Raw genomic sequence first — 21,238 nt, forward strand, 5'->3', positions numbered from 1 at the left:
TCCCTGCGACAGCCACTATTTTCCATCACAGCTGCGTATGATTGTACGTCTTGAATGCAAGAAGATTCAGTTCCTGAAATTCTAACTTCTGCTTTCTGACACGTGGACATATTTGACAAGGATACATAGAAAAGGGATGTTAATGAGCAGAAATTAGTCTCTCATCTCTTGAATGATTTCAGGTTTTCTGCTGTGTCCTTGTTTACTACAGTGATGGATCAGGTCATACCAACCACAGAGAATTACTGGGTGAGTATTTTAAATTTTATTTATTTATGAAATAATTATGTGCATGCAGCCACCTGTTCACCACACTCCTTCTACAGGAGAATGGTGCACAGGTGCACATTTTAGAGTGGCCTTTTATTGCAACCTGTCCAATGATCACCTGTGCAATAATCATGCTGCTTAATCAGCACCTTGATATCTAACAGTGGCCAGGTGGATGGATTAACTTGGCAAAGCCCGTGTGAAGCTGCTTTGTTGTGATTTGAATAAAGTGAATTGAATTCAAAGATGTAGTTCTCACTAGGACTGTTTTTAACAAAATTGCACACAAAATCAAATCAATTTTATTTATATAGCGCCAAATCACAACAAACAGTTGCCCCAAGGCGCTTAAAAGTTACAAGGCGCTTACAAAAGTGAAGAGAAGCAAACTTTTCATGTTCATGGAAGACATCTTTTATCGTTGACTTAAAAAATTGGGAGTGAAAACAAAAGTGTTGCATTCATATGTTTGTTGAAGATAAGCAAGTCATGTCGTACAGCCCTCCACTATCATAGTTACTTCAGTGAAATTGCAAAATTCACAACTAATTTAAAATACCACTTTCTTGAGGATGTCATGAGTCAACTGCATTGGACTGAATTCATAAGTAGTGTGTGTGGTAGTGCACGTATAACCTCTGTGCTGATGTGACGTGGCACATGATGTGTTCATTTTTATGTGGACTCTGGAACAATGTTTGAAACACGGGTGTTTCAAAAGTTTCTCAACATTCCAGAACAGTGTTTCGAGTTAGTCGTCACTAATTTGCAGTACCAACGAAATGTTTTAGGTTTGCCAGCCAATTAATGACCAAATCAGTTTATCCTAAGTATGTTTTTGTCTGTTTCCTTATTTGTTGTTGTTATTGTTTTTGTTTGTTTGTTTGTTTATTTGAGAATTACAAGATGATAGCATTCACCGGAACAGAACAGAACAGAAATACATCAATTTATGAGACAAAAGCAACTGTGATCCAGATAAGCGGCAGGAGATTTAAATTTCAATTTATTTCAATGTATTTTCTTGTATATAGCGCCAAATCACAACAAAGTTGCCTCAAGGCACTTCACACAAGTAAGGTCTAACTTTACCAACCCCGAGAGGAAGCACACACACGACAGTGGTAAGGAAAAAGTCCCTCTGATGATATTGAGGAAGAAACCGCAAGCAAACCAGACTCAAAGGGGTGACCCTCTGCTTGGGCCATGCTACCGACACAATAAACAAAACAGGAAATTATACAGGAAATTTTGGGAGATTTTGGGAGTCCATGCTGGTGCACAAGAGGCCTGCAGAAGCAAAACACCATCTCTGGATGGAGCTGCACCTTAAACAGAGAGAAAAAAAAACAGAACCAGGTGGCAGAAAGACAATAAATACAGTATAAGTTGTCAGCATTAAGCAACAAGAAAAACAGAAGAAATACTAAGGTGATCACCGGCCACTAGCCCTGAGCTTCACTAAAAGAGCCAAACTTTAGATAAAGTTGAGGCCGCGGCCTGCTCTTTTTGTTAATAAAATTAATTTAAAAAGGTAGAAAGCATAGTAACATAATACGCCAGTATGCTAGCCATACGAAAGGGAAAACAAGTGCACCTTAAGTCTAGACTTGAAAGTCTCTACAGAATCTGTTTTATTGACGCAGAGAGATCACTCCACAGAACAGGAGCATGATAAGAGAAAGCTCTGTGACCCACAGACTTTTTATTCACCCTAGGGACACAAAGTAGTCCTGCACCCTGAGAACGCAGAGCCTGGTCCGGTATGTAGTGTTTAAGTAGGTCAGCTACAGTTGTATGTAAAAGTTTGGGCACCCCTGATGATTTCCATGATTTTCCTTTATAAATCATTGGTTGATTGGATCAGCAATTTCAGTCAAATATATCATATAGCAGACAAACACAGTGATATTTGAGAAGTTAAATGAAGTTTATAGGATTTACAGAAAGTGTGCAATAATTCTTTAAACAAAATTAGGCAGGTGCATAAATTTGGGCACCCCAACAGAAAAAAATACATCCATATTTAGTAGATCCTCCTTTTGCAGAAATAACAGCCTCTAAATGCTTCCTATAGCTTCCAATGAGTCTTGATTCTGGTTGAAGGCATTTTGGACCATTCTTCTTTACAAAACATCTCAGGTTTGTTGGTTTCCGAGCATGGACAGCCCGCTTAAAATCATACCACAGAGTTTCAATAATATTCAGGTCTGGGGACTGAGATGACCATTCCAGAACATTGTACTTGTTCCTCTGCATGAATGCCTTAGTAGATTTTGAGCAGTGTTTAGGGTCGTTGTCTTGTTGAAAGATCTAGCCCTGGCACAACTTCAACGTTGTCACTGATTCATGGACACTGTTCTCAAGAATCTGCTGATATTGACTGGAATCCATGTGGCCCTCAACTTTAACAAGATTCTCAGTACCTGCACTGGCCACACAGCCCCACAGCATGATGGAACCACCTCCAAATTTTACTGTAGGTAGCAAGTGTTTTTCTTGGAATGCTGTGTTCTTTTTCTGCCATGCATACCACCCCTTATGTCCAAATAACTCAATTTTACCCATATGGAAAAGAAATAGAAAAAAACTTACAAGAAGTTACATTGGTTCCAGTAATAAACTTCATATTTGACATGTGTTGTGCTTATAAGTCTCAGTTTGATATTACACATATCTACTAAGAATTTTGTAGGTGGAATTACTGTCATATATTGTTCTTGTAAGTTCCCAATTTATATAAGTCACATATTGTACAAATTTACTAAGGATCTTATATCTGGTTTGGCTGTCACATTTTTTTTACATACAAGTTCCAGATAGAACAGGTACAAACTTTATAAAATTTATGTATATCTTTTCCATATGGGTAGTTTCATCAGTCCACAGCACGTTATTCCAAAATGAAGCTAGCTTGTCCAAATGTGCTTTAGCATACCTCAAGTGACTGTTTGTGGTGTGTATGCAGAAAAGGCTTCCTCTGCATTACAGCATCATACTGCATCTATTTGCGCAAAGTGCGCTCTATATTTGAATGATGCACAGAGACACTATCTGCAGCAAGGCAGGTCTATGGGTTGACTATGACTGTTCTCACCATCCTTTGCTTCAGCTTATCTGAGAGTTTTCTTGGCCTGCCACTTCAGGCCTTAACTAATACTGTGCCCGCGGTCTTCCATTTCCTCACTATGTTCCTCACAGTGGGAACTGACAGCTGAAATCTCTGAGATAGCTTTTTGTATCCTTCCCTAAACCATGATATTGAACAATCTTTGTTTTCAGGTCATATGAGAGTTGTTTACAGGCTCCCAAGTTGTCACTCATTACAGTAGAAGAGATGCAAAGAGGAGAAACATTTGTAAATGGCCACCTTAAATACCCTTTCTCATGATTGGATTCACCTATGTAAGGAGGTCAGGAGTCAATGAGCTTACCAAACCAATTTTGTGTTCTAATAATTAGTGCACACTTTTTTCTGTAAATACTAGAAACTTCATTTCACTTCTCAAATATCCCTGTGTTCATCTGCTATATGATATATTTAAGTGAAATTTCTGATCCAGACAACCAGTGATTTATAAGGAAAATCATGAAAATTAACAGGGGTGCCCAAACTTTTGTATACAACTGTACGTAGGGAGGGGCTCGTCTGTGAATCAGTTAGTAACAGAACCTTAAAATCTGATCTTACAGAGACAGGAAGACAGTGAAGAGATGCCATAATGGGTGTAATGTGGTTAAACTATCTGCTTCCTGTCAAAGGTCTGGCAGCAGCATTTTGAACCAGTGGGAGATCCCTAATGCTGGACTGCTTGCAGTAGTCCAATCTAGAAGAAACAAAAGAGAGGTTCATGATGTGTGCATAATCTTTTTATTCATACGAGGTCTGTTAGAAAAGTATCCGACCTTTTTTTTTTTTTTCAAAAACCATATGGATTTGAATCACGTGTGATTGCATCAGCCAAGCTTGAACCTCCATGCACATGCGTGAGTTTTTTCACACCTGTCGGTTGCGTCATTCACCTGTGAGCAGGCTTTGTGTGAGCACTAGTCCACCCCTCTCGTCGTTTTTTTTTATTGCGAATAAATGTCTGAATGATTTGGAGCTTTGCTGCATCAGTTTTTTTCCAGAAACTGTGAGAGACCTCCAGGTGGACACCGTTCGGAAAATTAATATGGCTTTCAGGGACGATTTTGTGGGGATTACACAGATTAAGGAGTGTTACTGCCGCTTTAAGGATGGCCCACAACTGCTGAGAGCGCGCCGCGCTCCTAGTGCCGATCGACAGGCTCAAACCCCACTGAAACAACCAAATCATTTCCAACATGAAGGCTTTGTTGATCCGGGACGTCGTCTGACTTTCACAAAAAGGCAGGAGACGTTGACATCAGCACTTTTTCGGCACATTCCACTGTTACAGGAGTTTTTTTCATGGAAAGAAAAGCGGAGGGACGCGCCACGGAGCCGTTCATTACATGGCACAAAACCACTTCCATGTTGGTCTCACAGGACGGCTTTCAGGTGGATTTCAGACGGCTGTCGGTTGCTTTTCAGTCGTGTGATTATCCGAGAAATTGAGCATGAGCTGGACATGCCCCAACATGTCCTGTGAGGCTTCATCACGGCGTGGCTTTGCGCCATGCGGCTCCACCGCAACGCGCAGAACTCCGCTCCTCTTTCCATGACAAAAACTCCTGTAACAGTGGAATGTGCCGTTCATTTCTAAACTGGACGCTGTCTTGATCCGATATGTCGTCTGACTAGCACAGGAATTGTGAAAAGACGTCGACATCAGCACTTTTTCGGCACATTGAGACAGATGTGCGGAGGATTTCCACGTGGAGCCGCATGGCACAAAGCAACGCCTTGATGAAGCCTCACAGGACATGTTGGGGCATGTCCAGCTCATACTATACATATTCTATGCATCTGCAACATTCAGTGGCACCAAATACCCATGAAAGGATCGTGTGTCCCAGGCCTAAAGTGACCCTGCCATTTATTTAGCTTCCATTGCTACATAATAGAGAGACTAGGGATAGGTATTGATAAGATTTTATCGATATCGATGCCATTATGGATTCTGCTTATCGATCCGATTCCTTATCGATACCTCATGAATTTTGTACTAAAAGTAGGCTTTACAGGTTTTCTATGTATTTCCTTGAGTCTTAAAGTAAATAAATATGAAATTAGTCACTGCATCTTTGATCTCTGGACATACATAAAAATAAACAAAACTGTGTTTTGCTTTGAAGTTATTAATTCAGACTGGATTCTATCGTTCTATCTTGACTTGTCAGAGAGCCGCGCAATGTTTGGAGCTGTGTGAACAGAACGGAGGATGATTCTTTCTCGCAACGAGACAGGAGTCCCAGTTAGTAACTTTAATCCGCACAAAAGTGAATCACAACTCATATTCAGGGATGAAAGTGGTGAAAAACAAAAAAAGCTGAAACCCAAAATTACCCCCCAACACCACCTGCACGAAAATGTTTCAATTCTAGAATCTCTGAAATGCAATCTGGGACTATTCCAGACGATAAACTGGAGTATCCATTTAGGTGAGAAAAAAAAAATACAACTTTCCTTATTCAAATTCATTCCAGTAGTATTCTGCTCTTACTAGGATGCAGCAATTTTCTAGCTTGGCAGATAGTTCTGGAGGAAATCACTGAAGAAATTAACAAACTGAAAATATGGTTTGACCGAAACAAACTGTCATTAAACTTAAATAAGACAGGGATGAAATGGAGGTGTGAGAGTCACTAGGTGTTCACAGGAAACACTTATTTATTTCTGTATGTATTTATTTATGTTCATTGTTAGTTGCTATTATATATTTTCTGTTGTGTTTCTATTCACGTTCTTTTTGTCTCTTTCTCTAAAATTGTATATAATAATCATTAGATTATTAATATATAAGCAAAAATAAATTTAAGGAATATTACAATTTGAAAACAAATGCACCCGAACGTGATGACGGCTGCAATTGCTAAATGCTAACTTGTAACATTGAAAATGCCATAGACATGCTAACGCGTTAGCATCGCTCCCGTTTTTAAGTTATAAAATACATCAAAGGTTTCAGAAGACCACAACAGGCCGGTTTAACATAGAAAAGGTAAATAATACTCACAGACGTATGCTCTTTAGGGTTTTAGCGGGGGAAAATTAAGCGAAAGAAAGAAATAAACGAAGCAATCGATCGAAGCATTGCTTCAATCTGCGAACCACTGCTTCGATTGGTTCAAGGTTCAAAGCAAAGCCGCGCTGCAGAAAAGTTGATTAAGAACCCGCTGCAGGGTCTGTAATCAATGTAGAGAAATGATCATTTACCTGACAAACACCCGCCAAAACAACGGCCACTCTGAAGGACCGATAACAGAATTGTTAAGTACAAAGGAACCCGAAAGGAACCGGTTCTCGATACCCATCCCTAAGAGAGACACAGTACTCTTCCTGAAAATAGGGAGGCTCAAAGGTCTGGTCACTTAATCAACTAAGTTGAAGTTATGGTGCAAACCTTCAGCTCATAGGGATAAATGTAGCAGAGTCTTAAAACAACTCTCAAGCAGCCAAGAAATACATTAGGAGTCTGTTACAAAACGGCAATTCCCCAAAAACCTTCTTTAAAATGTTAACAGACAGAAAAGCTGACCATGTTCCTAAAACTAGCTGTGTGTCAATATGTGGTTAAAAAAACAATTGAGGGTCTGTCTGTAAAATATGCCTTTTACGATATTTGCATTATTTTCAAATTTAGGAGAAAAAATTATTTCTTAAAGATCGGATCTTGAGAATGTATTCTAAAAAAATATATTGAAAACAAAGGATGACTTCTAATCAGAGTCATCTTATATTCAGAACAATATGGTACATATTACTGGATAATTTGTATGTCTGAAGTGTTTGACAGAACTTTTCTCTCTTGCCAGGAGGATTATGACAATTACAGTTTCCCCCCTGACTACGATTGGAGTCAGGCTGCCCCGTGTAATGAAGAGGACATCTATGATTTTGCACAGCGATACTACCCTGTGGTCTACAGCTTGGTGTTCATCCTAGCTCTTGTGGGCAACGTGCTTGTGCTGTGTGTGATCCAACGCTACCGTAGTTCTCAGAGAGGTGGAGCCTGTGCATTCTCTCTGACCGACACCTTCCTCCTGCACTTGGCCATTTCTGACCTGCTGCTGGCCTTCACGTTGCCTCTGTTTGCAGTGCAGTGGGCCCATGAGTGGGTGTTTGGCTTGGTTGTTTGTAAGCTCTCTGGTGCCCTCTTTTCCCTGAACCGCTACAGCGGCATTCTTTTCCTGGCATGCATCAGCTTTGATCGATACCTTGCTATTGTTCACGCAGTCAGCTCTGGCTGGAAGCGCAACACGTGCCACGCCCAGATTGCGTGCGCTGTCATCTGGGTATTTTGCCTTGGCCTGAGTGCTGTGGACTTCATCTACAAACAAGTCGATGCAGTCAGCACGTTGAGCCACCAGGGGCTGCTACTGTGCCGGGTGTGGTTCACCAAGAATACAGTGCAGTGGCAGGTGGGGTTGCAGCTGACCAGTGTGGTCCTGGGTTTTGTGCTCCCCCTGCTGATTATGCTCTACTGCTACATCTGGATCTTCAGGTCTCTGTGCAACGCCACGCGCCGTCAAAAACGCAAGTCGCTTCGCCTCATCATCTCCTTAGTGTCTGTGTTTGTCATCTGCTGGGCACCTTACAGCTGCTTCCAGCTGGCAGATAGCCTGTACAAGCTGGGCGTGGTGAGTGGCGGCTGCACGTTCGGACACGTCATCGACATTGGAACTGTGATTAGTGAAGGCATAGGGCTGTCGCACTGTGCGCTCAACCCGCTGCTGTATGGATTTGTGGGTGTGAAGTTCCGGCGGGAAATGACAAAAATGTGTAAGGGTCTGCTGGGACAACAGTTGGGGATGGAAGGATGGAGGCACAGGAGGCAGAGAAAATCAACAGCATCGTCAACGTCTTTAGGGAGCGAAAACACCTCCTACTCTGTGATGGTGTGAGGAACACAGACAGATATAAGGGCTGTGGAGATAATAAATACACGCTCACATTTTCCCAACCGTAGTCATATTAAAACATTATCAGTCAACCTCTGACAGGTCCACTCACCTTTGATTATCGTGCCCTACGAGAGAAATGACTTGAGACTACAGAAAGTAGTTTATTAACTCTTAAATGGATCTTTTAGGATTGCTTACAACACATATTTCTGACAATATTATTAAATTCCTAACAGGACTATTTCCCCACTGGTGGTATGTCAACTGTTAACTTCCAATGAATATTCAAAATTTGCTTTTGTTGCCCTGTGTTGGCAAAGCACCAATAGCAGGGTATTGTTTCCCTTGTGTGTGTGTGTGTGTGTGTGTGTGTGTGTGTGTGTGTGTGTGTGGATTTCCTTCAAAGTTGGTGGTAATATTGCTTGGATGGATATCTCAACAACCATGAAGTCTAGATGGATTATATAAAGCATATATTGATCAGCAAAATATTTGTAATTTGTATTAATCAAGTCATATGACACACAGTCAAAAACACCATTACAGACATATATATATTTCCGTGTACATTTATATTTGTGGTGTGTAGAGTGTGCAAGGTATACATCAGCCGTCTGAGGTCTATTTTGGTTCCACCTTGCTAGTAGCAGAGCAACTGTTGTCTCTTGCTGCTGTAAAACAATCACTCTGATTGAAAATTAATGTCAAGTCATTGCTTTGCCTCTGTCGCTTGTAGCTAATATGACCACGGCTTTAGAAACTCTTGCAGGCAGCAGGTGTAGAATGTTGGACTGGAAATAATGGAGCAGTAATAAGTAGAACACAGACATGATTGTGCAAATAGCCTGTAATGTATGGATGGCGCAGCTATATGCTAGCTAAACAAGTATCACTATTGCCTTGGGGAGCTTAGCGGAGACGCTTGCAGTTTAATTTATGTTGTCCCTGTATTATGTCCCTTTTTGTACCATATTGATTGCTGTGCTGCATATTCATTGTTTTATTGGGCAGCACAGTCTTGTTTGAGGGCAGGCGCTAAAGGGTTAAAATATGACGCACATGATGCAATAATCCTACATCCAGGGACAGCCCTCTTGGAGTTTTTGGGCAAATTACACAGCAAACAAAGTGAAAATGCAAAGAAAAAGTGACGGTGCGGTGGAAAGTGGACATGTGTTATGGTTTGTTTATGAACCGGAGCTCAAACATGTCGAGGCGGTTGTGCAGGTGAGAGAACACAGCTACTCTGGTTAGCTGTGTAGGCTAACACATACCGACACGATGTCTTCCATTTACCTCGTCTTCCCTTCTCCATTGAGAACTGAAAAAAACTGCACTTTTCACAATTGCTTCGGTGATTGCAGCTAAAAACAGTACACCATTTTTCCATGTGAAGTTATTCTGTGTAAATATTGCGCAACAGGAGCAACTGTCCCCTTCAGTGGTAAAATCCCGCGATATCATGCAGGGTTTAAATGAGACTGCGCTGCCCTATTAGTAAAGTAAAAAAAAAACAAAAAAACAAAACAGAAGATCATGCATGAAAATTCAGTAAGGTATATCTTATATATTATATTCCAATTCTAAGGTAGAACTATGCCAGTATACAAAGGTATATCTAAATATCTAAAAGGGAGAGTAAAATAGGAGAGTAGAAAAGAGTAGAGAAGAGTAGAGCCACTTAGGTGCCTGGTCTTGAGAACCAGGGATGGTAGGTTGGCATGGATGGCAGGGATGGCATGACAACACAGATTAACAAACAGGCACAGGGTTAATAAATATAAAACTAATATATATTACAGAAAATACACTGGTCAGATTTCTTCAGATGTTGTTTACCAGTAACTTGCCGATGATTCCAAAGTAGGGTGTTATTTGTTGCTAATTTGGGCATGTTGTGGATTTTTGTAATATAATCTCATTTACTCCATCATAATGTGAGTTTTCCAAAAGTTATTTTTTGCAAAAGATCAAAGGTGAGTGGATAACCCTTGATTGCAAACACTGTTTCAAAATGACTTTTTTATGTGAACTTGTCCTTTAATTAAAGGGGTCCTATTATACTAAGCTAATATAGGTTACTATCTACAAAACAGATATTAAAGTTTATAACCAAGAACACTCCATACAAATTCAGAGGATGCATTCTTAAAAAAAATAAATAAAATAAAAGGTCCAGGTCTAAAAAAGCAACCTGTTTCAACTTCTGTTGTTTTAAATAGGGGAGGTGATGGTCTAGTGGTTAAGCATTGGGCTTGAGACCACAGGATCCTTGGTTCAAATTCCAGACTTACCGGAAAATCACTAAAGGCCCTTCACCAAGGTCCTTAATCCCCTAGTTGCTACCAGTGTATACTGAGCGCCTTGTATGGAAGCACCTTGACATCGGGGTAAATGTGAGGTATTATAGTAAAGCGCTTTGAGCATCTGATGCAGATGGAAAAGAGCTATATAAATGCAGTCCATTTGAATATAAAACAGCTGCTCTGTGCCACGCCCCCTCTTCCTTTGGTGAGGGACCATCTCCATCTTTCTCCCAGAGACCCTGTGGGCATGTCATGCAAAATAAGCGGGAAGTGTAGATGAGGGCTTCTGTGACATATGTCACAGAAGTCTAAAATGAGCCATTTTATGCTTAAATTTGATTACAGTAAAGTTTTCCATGTGTGCAAATCTGTTGCACTTTGGGGCTGTTTAACATCCAGATGTGACTGTTAAAGGTAGCTAAAAAAATACCCCCCCCCCCCCCAAAAAAAAAATGCACAAAATTACCCCTTTAAGACTGTAAAATGTTCTCAAATGGATATTATCCAGTGGTGCCTTCTAATAATTTTGTTGGTTTAATTCTTGAGTTCATTGCTTCTGCTTGTCACACATCCAAAAAAAATGTAACAAAAAAGAAAACAGAAAAAAGACTCAACTTGTACAAACTGAGTTATGTATATTAATGCTGTGATGTAACTTTTCTCATAGGAGCCTGTGGACGTTTGTGTCTGTAGTTCTCATATTGTGAAACATCTGTATTTCTTCACAAATGCTTGTTCAGCGGTTAGAAACTGTGGCTTTGGTTACTCACGTGTCTCCGCTCACTAGATTTTTGAGCTTCTGCTTTATCATTTTGTTGTATAAAAATGTGGATGTGTTGAACTTGTCTTTTTGTAATTCTGCATGTACAGCCGCCTAGATACACCAGATCTACACTCCATGCTACAAAACGAACACATTAACAATATGCTGATTGTGTTTATTTTTTGTGCCATTAAGCATGACGTATTTGTGAAATACAAAGATTTTGTAATAAATGGGTTGAATTGAAAAAAGTGCCACGCCTACACAGTACTATTGTAATGTGAAGAATCCAGTCTTTTGTTGCTTATTACTACCAAATATAAGAATAGGGGAGCACTTGAGTGGTTCCATCCAACTTGTTTCAGACACAACAGACCACCACAGAATGAAGAGTGTTAAAAAACACATGCACCTGGAGACGTGCTTGGACAAGACACTACTACAACTACTATTACTACTACCACTAATAATAATAATAAAGTATTATTAACCAACTGTGAGGTCTGTACGGGGAAGTATCAGACTGGTGTGCTGTCAGTAAAAACACAGAGGAAGCGATTCAGGAAAAGATTAGAGCCGATTTCAACAGCCAACTCGCAGAGAAAATGATTAGTCTGCTATGAAGTAATTATTTTACAGACGCAGCATCCAGCGCACAGTACGTGGCAGCCAGTGGAACAAAGCGTGGCGTCAAAAGTCAAAGGCGGATCAAAGTCGTGCAAGTGTCAGGGGGCCTTTACTCTCCTGTAGATGTCCTGTGGTGCTCTGATGGTGCATTCGGCCAGAGTGCCGCTGCCTTGGCCAGTGCAGTTCCCATACCAGGAGGTGATGCTGCCTGTCAGGAACTCTCTACAGCTGAGGAGCAGAAGGTCCTCACTCTTCAGGATGGAGGAAAAGACCTTGAATTTCTGCAGCTGACAGAAAAAGTAGAGCCTCTGTGTGGATTTATTTGGAGTGTGTGCTGGGTGTGTGTCCATGTGAGGTCATCAATCATATGAATACTGAGGTACTTGAAGCTTGAGAGCTTTTCCACAGGCTCTCTGTTGATTGAAATGATCAACTGCACAATATCAGTCAGTGCTACTGCTGCTGCGCTGCCTCCGAAATCCAGACATCCAGAGATGAGGTTCCAAACAGCATGTAAGGCATATGCAGAGTTACTCCAACAGAGAGCCGAAACAATCCTCTTACCTTTTTGGTTTACATGTTTATATATATATTCATACATATTTTTTTGTTATTATGTCATGTTGTTTTGAAATCCTGTTTTCTGTTTCTTCACCTTTGTAAAACTTTGCAAAACCTTGTAACTGTTAGAATGGAGTCACCCCTTTGAGTCTGGTCTGCTTGAGGTTTCTTCCTCAAATCATCAGAGGGAGTTTTTTTCTTACCACTGTTACCTGTGTGCTTTCTCTGGGGGTTAAGGTTAGACCTTACTTGTCTGAAGCGCCTTGAGGCAGCTTTGTTGTGATTTGGCGCTATATAAATGAAAATAAAATGAATGGGATTGAATTGGTTTTTACATTTGTGGAGTATTTTATGGCACTTGAAGTGCTAATCCTGTGTCCTGAAGGACCACTGACAGTTCCATGAAGAAACCATGCCCATGGCAAACAGACATAAACAACAGCGACACCTGTCAACATTTAAAAAAAATAATAATAATAAGTACTAAATAATAATTTGGGTTTAAATTGCAGGATCACTAGTGCTAGAGCAAAATCAGTAGTGGGGTGATTCTTAGAATTTGTGCACTTTTAGAGTCTCTTGTCATATTTTTAAAAATAATTGCAATTTTGGACAAATACCTCTTTCTGTGTGAAAATGGTGATAAAATACACTTATAAAAAATTTACCACCTTTTTAATATAATTTTTTAATACTTTTCATCCACCTGGAAGTTGCAAAATCACTGTTTTCTCCTTGTCACACCGCCAGAGTTTCAAACTTCAACAATGAAAAAAAGGTTAAAAGTATCACTTATATGAGAATTGTTGATGCCGTTGAGTTAAGGAATACTAAAATAAATAAAATATAATATTTGATTTGAGTCCACTGTCAATATTATTTTTTATACAAAATATACCTGTCACACAGCATTAGCGTCATTTCCACCACAACGCCTACTTTCCCTTTTAAAAAGTTCTGGTGAAAGATTGTTTAGGTAGTTTCCATGGAAATGTAAAGTGACATCAGAGCACATGTTGGACATGGAGGCCAGTTAAATTTCCACCCACAACTGTTGAAGAAAAAGCAAGGTAAATATTGCTTGATCAGCAAATATATTTATTGTATGTCATTTCCAAACATGCTGTAGTTCCATTGTTGTTTTGAAAAAGATTACAAATTTAACATGAAAAGCATTATTTTGCATACATGAAATGCTAACTATCAATTCAAAGCTAATCAATGAAGCCATCATCCATTTTTATCAAAAAAATGTAGAAATGTCATTTCCACCACACTTCCCTCTGTTCTCGTTCGAAGATCGAAGCATTAATTAATGGTAGGGCTTCCTTGAGCAGCCTGGTAGGAATGGGGTCTAATAGACATGTTGATGGGTTGGAGGAAGTAACTAATGAAAATAACTCAGAACAATCGGAGAGAAAGAGTCTAACCAAATACCAGCATTACTGAAAGCAACCAAAGATAACGATGTCTTTGGGATGGTTATGAGTAATTTTTTCTCTAATAGTTAAAATTTTATTAGCAAAGAAAATCATGAAGTCATTAGTAGTTAAAGGAATACTCGGCTCAATAGAGCTCTGACTCTGTCAGCCTGGCTACAGTGCTGAAAAGAAACCTGGGGTTGTTCTTATTTTCTTCAATTAGTGATGAGTAGTAAGATGTCCTAGCTTTATGGAGGGCTTTTTTATAGAGCAACAGACTCTTTTTCCAGGCTAAGTGAAGATCTTCTAAATTAGTGAGACGCCATTTCCTCTCCAGTTTACGGGTTATCTGCTTTAAGCTGCAAGTTTGAGTTATACCACGGAGTCAGGTGCTTCTGATTTAAGGCTCTCTTTTTCAGAGGAGCTACAGCATCCAAAGTTCATATAGATTGTGAAAGTAAATATATTCCTTTAATAGACCCTATACTTTTACTATATACTATATATACTATATACTTTTACAATATACTTTAGTAATTTTATTTTTTCTGTATTTAAGATGCCACCAAAGACAACAAAAGAAAGATCACAAGCCTATAGGGACAAAATAAAAGCTGACCCCATAAAATATGAGGAGAAACTTAAACGAGACAGAGAGAAATATTTAAGGAAAAAGGTGTTGTAAAGCCAATCACAGACATGACAAAGCGGGAACAATGCAAACAGCGGAGACAATGGAGAACAAATCAAAGAAACAGAAGAGAGAAGACTTGAAGTCATTGTCATTTCCACAACACCTTGTCATTTCCATCACAGCTTGTCATTTCCACCACCGCACATATTTTTCACAAAATTTCTAAAAATTAGTCAGCTCATATTAAAATCATATTTACATTTATTGATGATTTGCCTTACTTTATGTAACAAACCAGATTATTTATTATTTACAAGGACCTACCCAAAGTAATATTGCATTTCACGCTGTGAAAAATGTACAGTTCAGCATTTGATCCTTAGGACAGCTAATTTAGGTCATTCAGAAATGAATATTGATGTAAATAGTGGAAACTGGTACAACTAGTTAAGCTAATGGTCCTAGAAAATTCTAGGATGTTTAAATTATTGCACTGTTTATTTATATGTGTTAAATGAAATGTGGTGGAAATGACATTTGTTTATTCCGGGTCAGATAAAATGTGAAAAATAACAATTAGACTTGTAAATTTAGTTTGAAATCTTATGGATCTCAATTCTACAATGGTTATTTAAACATATGAAGTTATGTGAGTTGAATTTGTATAACGTTTTTTTCACTCGACTTCACAAGGCCAAAGGTGCACATAATCTAGTGTCCATATGGTTCCACACTGGGTCAGTGTAGGACCATATGCACACTGTCAGTCTGAATTTAACACTGTATGTGTTAATTTCACACAGGTGATTTTTGCTAAATTTACTGTGTATCTTTATGACCTTAATAAATAAATGGATAAAAAGTACAAGAATAAACTAACCGATATAATGAGAACTTGTAAAAGGGAATATTTTATTAAAGCTAGAATATCGGCCATCTTCAATAGATAAAATATAGTCTGAAGTTTATTATATATAAACTACATCATATTTAGAACCCATTAAAATTTTTGGGAAGTTTTAATTTGTGGGAACATACATAATTTGAGGGAAATCCATAGCGTATTTCGCCCCAGTGAATCTCAAAACCTGCAGACGAATTCAAGCCGGAAGTGTGTTAGAGACAAGTTATCTGGCATCTGAGAAAATAATCTCCAATGAACAGTCCCATTCCCCCACCCTTTTTATGTTCAGCGCCTGAAAAATCATTGTTTTATAGACCTCGATATCAGATAATAACCATAACTGTACACCGTCAGACACCAGTCACCAAGGCCGCTTTAGGCCCCAGAAGCCAACAATTTCTAGATAAGCTCAGATGCATTCTGAGCATCCAGAAGAGTAATTTTAATGTTTGAGAAGACCATAAAGTGGACACCATTTGACTTATGCAATTTGAAACTGTGGATATAAGTACTTTATTCTGAGAATAGCCACCATTGATTTTATTAACATCCTGGTGTAAATAAGGTATCACCACATGTGTAGAACTCAAAAAGAATGATAGGTTGAGTTTTCATTAAAAAACAACTGCAATGTGGTAAAATGTATTCATAAATATGAAAGAACAGGCTCTTAATAATTATTAACTATCGCATACTGTATTTTTTTCTCAAGATTTGTTTTTGCATAAGTTTAAAAAAACAACAGATCATAAGTTTAGGATAAATTACTTAACATGAATTTAATTTTCGAAGTGGCACTAATGACAACACTCATACTGAACATAATTTCGCTTGCATAGACTGATTTTGGAGATCAAGCAATAATTGCAGATGGGCCTTCTGAGGTCCCAGATAGCTTTTCTGATTTCCTTTTCTAACTTCAGAATTGAGTAAATTAGCATATGGTCCATTGATACTTATGTGTAGACACTAGTCCCTAGAGGCAACTATTTTGGTTTCAAGTTTGGGATGGCATCACAAGAGTAAATCTTGACACCTTGACACTTGCACGAATTTGATCCCTGCACTGGCACGCAATCTGGCGTAACAGAGAGTAAACTCGTAAACTGTGTGCGGCATGTGCACAAAGAAAATTTTGACATGTTCAAAATCTCTGGCACGCATTCATTTTGTGAACTACATGTGATGATTGTGCAATCTATTCAAAACCACTGTGGGTCACTGCTAGTCATTGTAACAACACAGCGCATCACAGCGCAGCTCATCTAAACTGGCGCTTTGTTTGATCAAAATTTTTTCTAAACCTGTGAGACACATCGAAGTGGACACGGTTCGAAAAATTAAGCTGGTTTTCTGTGAAAATTTAACGGCTGATGAGAGATTTGAGGTGATACTGTCGCTTTAAGGACTTCCCACAGTGCGAGACGTCGCGCAGCGCTCTCAGGCGCCGTCGTCAGCCTGTTTCAAGCTGAAAACCTCCACATTTTAGGCTCTATTGATCCAGGACGTCGTGAGAGAACAGAGAAGTTTCAGAAGAAGTCGGTTTCAGCATTTTATCCGGATATTCCACTGTTAAAGGAGATTTTTTTAATGAAAGACGTGCGGACGGGTCCGCGCGTCGGGACGCAGCCAGCGCGGTGCGGCGGCACAGGAAAAACACCTCCGTGTTGATAACCATTTGTAAAATCCAGGCGGCTTTTGATGGCTTTCAGTCGAGTGAGTATATGAAAATCTCCTTTAACAGTGGAATATCCAGATAAAATGCTGAAACCGACTTCTTCTGAAACTTCTCTGTTCTCTCACGACGTCCTGGATCAATAGAGCCTGAAATGTGGAGAATTTCAGCTTGAAACAGGCTGACGACGGCGCCTGAGAGCGCTGCGCGACGTCTCGCACTGTGGGAAGTCCTTAAAGCGACAGTATCACCTCAAAATCTCTCATCAGCTGTTAAAATTTTCACCGAAAACCAGCTTAATTTTTCGAACCGTGTCCACTTCGATGTGTCTCACAGGTTTAGAAAAAATTTTGATCAAACAAAGCGCCAGTCTCTCAGCAACTTCTCAGACAGTGTTGTGTGGGCCGCTGAAGAGGAGGTACTGCTGGCCCACCACCACCAGATGGCGCCCTGCTTGAAGTGCAGGCTTCAAGCACGAGAGGGCGTCATAGCAACCGGGAGTGACAGCTGTCACTCGTCATCAGCAGCAGCTGTCACTCATCCACACCACCACCTTAAAGGCCGGACTGCAACTCCACCTCCCCGCCGAGAAATCAGCTACCTTGGAGGTAATTTCTCTGCTGTATTGAACGCTGGTGTTGCCTTATCTGTGGGATTGGCGTTTGGTGTGATCAGCGACGGCTTCACTTCACACCCCAACCAGATAAGTGGTTAGACAGGAGCTTCACGAGTGTGTGACTGGAGGTGGAGGTGCTCCCTCCCAAAAGAACACAGACTGTGGGATTACTGAGTGTGCGTACTCACACTCACCTGTGCTGTTTCTGTTCTCTGCCAGCAGTGCCAGGTCTGACAGCTGGAGACGGTGACCACCTGGGGACTCAGGACTTGGCGGCTCCGGTGTTCTTCAGATCCGTTGGCGCTGAGGGCCGTGTGGGATCCAGCTCGGTTCTGGACGGGCATCTCCTATCCTCAAGCCTGCCCACACGTCACCCAACGTGTAAATTGACTGTAGTTCCAAACTTGTTGTTGTCTGTATTCCGTTGTGCACAATTTACAACATTAAATTGTTACTGTTTAGCTTATCCGTTGCCCGTTCTTTTCCGCCCCCTGTTGTGGGTCCGTGTTCCTACACTTTCACAACACAAAGGAATTCCGAGGAGGGGCTGGACGACTCCTCCCACAAGGAGTACTCACAGGCGAATGACGTCACCGACAGGCGTGGAAAAACTCACGCATGTGCACGAGGGTTCAAGCATGTCTGACGTAAAAACATATCAATGAAATCCTTTAGTTTTTGAAAAAAAATAAAAAGGACTTATACTTTATTGACAGACCTCATATGTGTGTGTTTCTGTGTCACTCATAAAATTATGGAATATTCTAATAGATGGACTTAAGCAAAGTAAAAACTTCCATTTAAAAGAATATACACAATGCATATTTTAAATAAATATCAATATGAAGTGTAGCGGTTTAATCTAGGACAGTAATTGCAGTATAAAAATAAATATTGTTTTGTTCTTTTGTTTTTGTTTGTTGTTTTTGATAAGAAAACTGAACATGTTTTTGAAACTGTACATAGCGTAAATAGTTGAAAATATAGCAAAGAGGTTGTTAAATTAAGTTATGTAATAAATTAAGTTATGCAATGGGAGGAATATACTTGTATAAATTTATACTTCCGCCTACTCCATTTTGAACATGTAGGAAGAAGGAAAGTGTGAAAAGTCAAATGTTTGAACATATTTGAAATAAATATAATGGATCTTTTATTTCTTGGTATATATAGTCGTATTGAGTTATTAAGTTAATTAAATTAAATTTACTTTGTTTATTCATGTTGATTTATTCATTTAATAAAATTTAATTTCCTTTTATTATTTGCTCTCATTTATTTTCATATTTCTGTTAACCTTGTGTTTGAAATACCTGATAGTAGTAGTAGTAGTAGCAGTAGTAGTAGTACATATGGCATATATATATATATATATATATATATATATATATATATATATATATATATATATATATATATATATACACTCAACAAAAATATAAACGCAACACTTTTGGTTTTGCTCCCATTTTGTATGAGATGAACTCAACGATCTAAAACTTTTTCCACATACACAATATCACCATTTCTCTCAAATATTGTTCACAAACCAGTCTAAATCTGTGATAGTGAGCACTTCTCCTTTGCTGAGATAATCCATCCCACCTCACAGGTGTGCCATATCAAGATGCTGATTAGACACCATGATTAGTGCACAGGTGTGCCTTAGACTGCCCACAATAAAAGGCCACTCTGAAAGGTGCAGTTTTATCACACAGCACAATGCCACAGATGTCGCAAGATTTGAAGGAGCGTGCAATTGGCATGCTGACAGCAGGAATGTCAACCAGAACTGTTGCTCGTGTATTGAATGTTCATTTCTCTACCATAAGCCGTCTCCAAAGGCGTTTCATAGAATTTGGCAGTACATCCAACCAGCCTCACAACCGCAGACCACGTGTAACCACACCAGCCCAGGACCTCCACATCCAGCATGTTCACCTCCAAGATCGTCTGAGACCAGCCACTCGGACAGCTGCTGGAACAATCGGTTTGCATAACCAAAGAATTTCTGCACAAACTGTCAGAAACTGTCTCAGGGAAGCTCATCTGCATGCTCGTCGTCCTCATCGGGGTCTTGACCTGACTCCAGTTCGTCGTCGTAACCAATTTGAGTGGGCAAATGCTCGCATTCGCTGCCGTTTGGCACATTGGAGAGGTGTTCTCTTACGGATGATGCGAAGGAGATGTGTTGCACTGCATGAGGCAAATGGTGGTCACACCAGATACTGACTGGTATCCCCCCCCAATAAACCAAAACTGCACCTTTCAGAGTGGCCTTTTATTGTGGGCAGTCTAAGGCACACCTGTGCACTAATCATGGTGTCTAATCAGCATCTTGATATGGCACACCTGTGAGGTGGGATGGATTATCTCAGCAAAGGAGAAGTGCTCACTATCACAGATTTAAACTGGTTTGTGCACAGTATTTGAGGGAAATGGTGATATTGTGTATGTGGAAAAAGTTTTAGATCATTGAGTTAATCTCATACAAAATGGGAGCAAAACCAAAAGTGTTGCGTTTATATTTTTGTTGAGTATATATATTATATATTATATTTCTACCTCAATTTCTTATTTTATTGTACTGTTACAAGAATTATTATTATTGCTTATCCTTGCACACGCTGTTTGATGAACATTTACCTCTACTTGCACCCATCTTGTGTGTTTTTTAAGGGCTGACGTAACGTGAATTTCTCCTCTGTGAGAGGGTTAGGGTTATACAGTAAAGTTTTATCTTGTCTTATCTTAGTAGTAGTAGTAGTAGTAGTAGTAGTAGTAGTAGTATTAGAATGGCGGAAATCTGTGAGTATAGCGCCATCTGGTGTCAGGCGAGTCTTGTTTCTTGTTACTTTGTGTCTGCCGCGGCTGCGTCAAGTCAGACGAAAATAAGAAAGATGCCGGAAATGGATGATGGCAGCCTTTAAAATAAGCAAAGGTTTGCAATAAGCCATTTGTTTGCACTGAAGAACTACTAAACTATGCCAGAGTATATCTAATTATGTTTCTATTGTAAGTAGAGGTTTATTTAAACTTGAGGTGGACTTTCACAACGCCTACATATATTTTCAGCATTAAACAGGATTTTATTTTGATAAACTACATGTAGAGTTGTTTTTATGTGACTTTCCGCGCGGCGGCTCACAGACGAGAGTTGATTGCGAGCGACAGTTTATGTTTGGTAGTACCATAAAAAGCTGTTTCAAACATTTGATAAATCCAGTTATTTCACAGTAAGGTAGGTTTTATTTGCGTGATCTAACTGTCACGGTCAGTGCGCACAGTACGTTGATGGGAAAGTTCCGGTTGTCGAGCGTGTTTGTTGTGGCTGTTTTGTTTTGCTTTGTGCTGAGGTGTTACTGACCTTCAGTTCTTCAAACCTCCACATCCAGTTTTTGTAAAATAGTATGAGAAGAAGCCGTTTCAACGT

At 39.7% G+C, this 21,238-nt stretch overlaps 1 protein-coding gene across 1 annotated transcript; it reads left to right on the forward strand.

The window, feature by feature from the left end:
• Positions 1 to 112: 112 nt before the first annotated feature.
• On the forward strand, positions 113 to 8,803 carry cxcr3.2 (chemokine (C-X-C motif) receptor 3, tandem duplicate 2). Its single transcript, XM_034173994.1, has 2 exons — positions 113 to 249; positions 7,210 to 8,803. Exons 1-2 carry the CDS (start codon positions 214 to 216, stop codon positions 8,296 to 8,298), a joined length of 1,125 nt encoding a protein of 374 aa, XP_034029885.1. The 5' UTR covers positions 113 to 213; the 3' UTR covers positions 8,299 to 8,803.
• The last annotated feature ends 12,435 nt before the right edge of the window (positions 8,804 to 21,238 follow it).

This window comes from Thalassophryne amazonica, chromosome 7 (assembly GCF_902500255.1).
Source record: "Thalassophryne amazonica chromosome 7, fThaAma1.1, whole genome shotgun sequence".
In the NCBI taxonomy this organism is placed as follows: Eukaryota; Metazoa; Chordata; class Actinopteri; order Batrachoidiformes; family Batrachoididae; genus Thalassophryne; species Thalassophryne amazonica.

Coding starts and splice junctions, on each gene's coding strand:
- cxcr3.2 (XM_034173994.1), top strand. CDS start 214: ATGGATCAGGTCATACCAACCACAGAGAATTACTGG. Junction 250..7,209: donor CAACCACAGAGAATTACTGG/GTGAGTATTTTA, acceptor CTCTCTTGCCAG/GAGGATTATGACAATTACAG.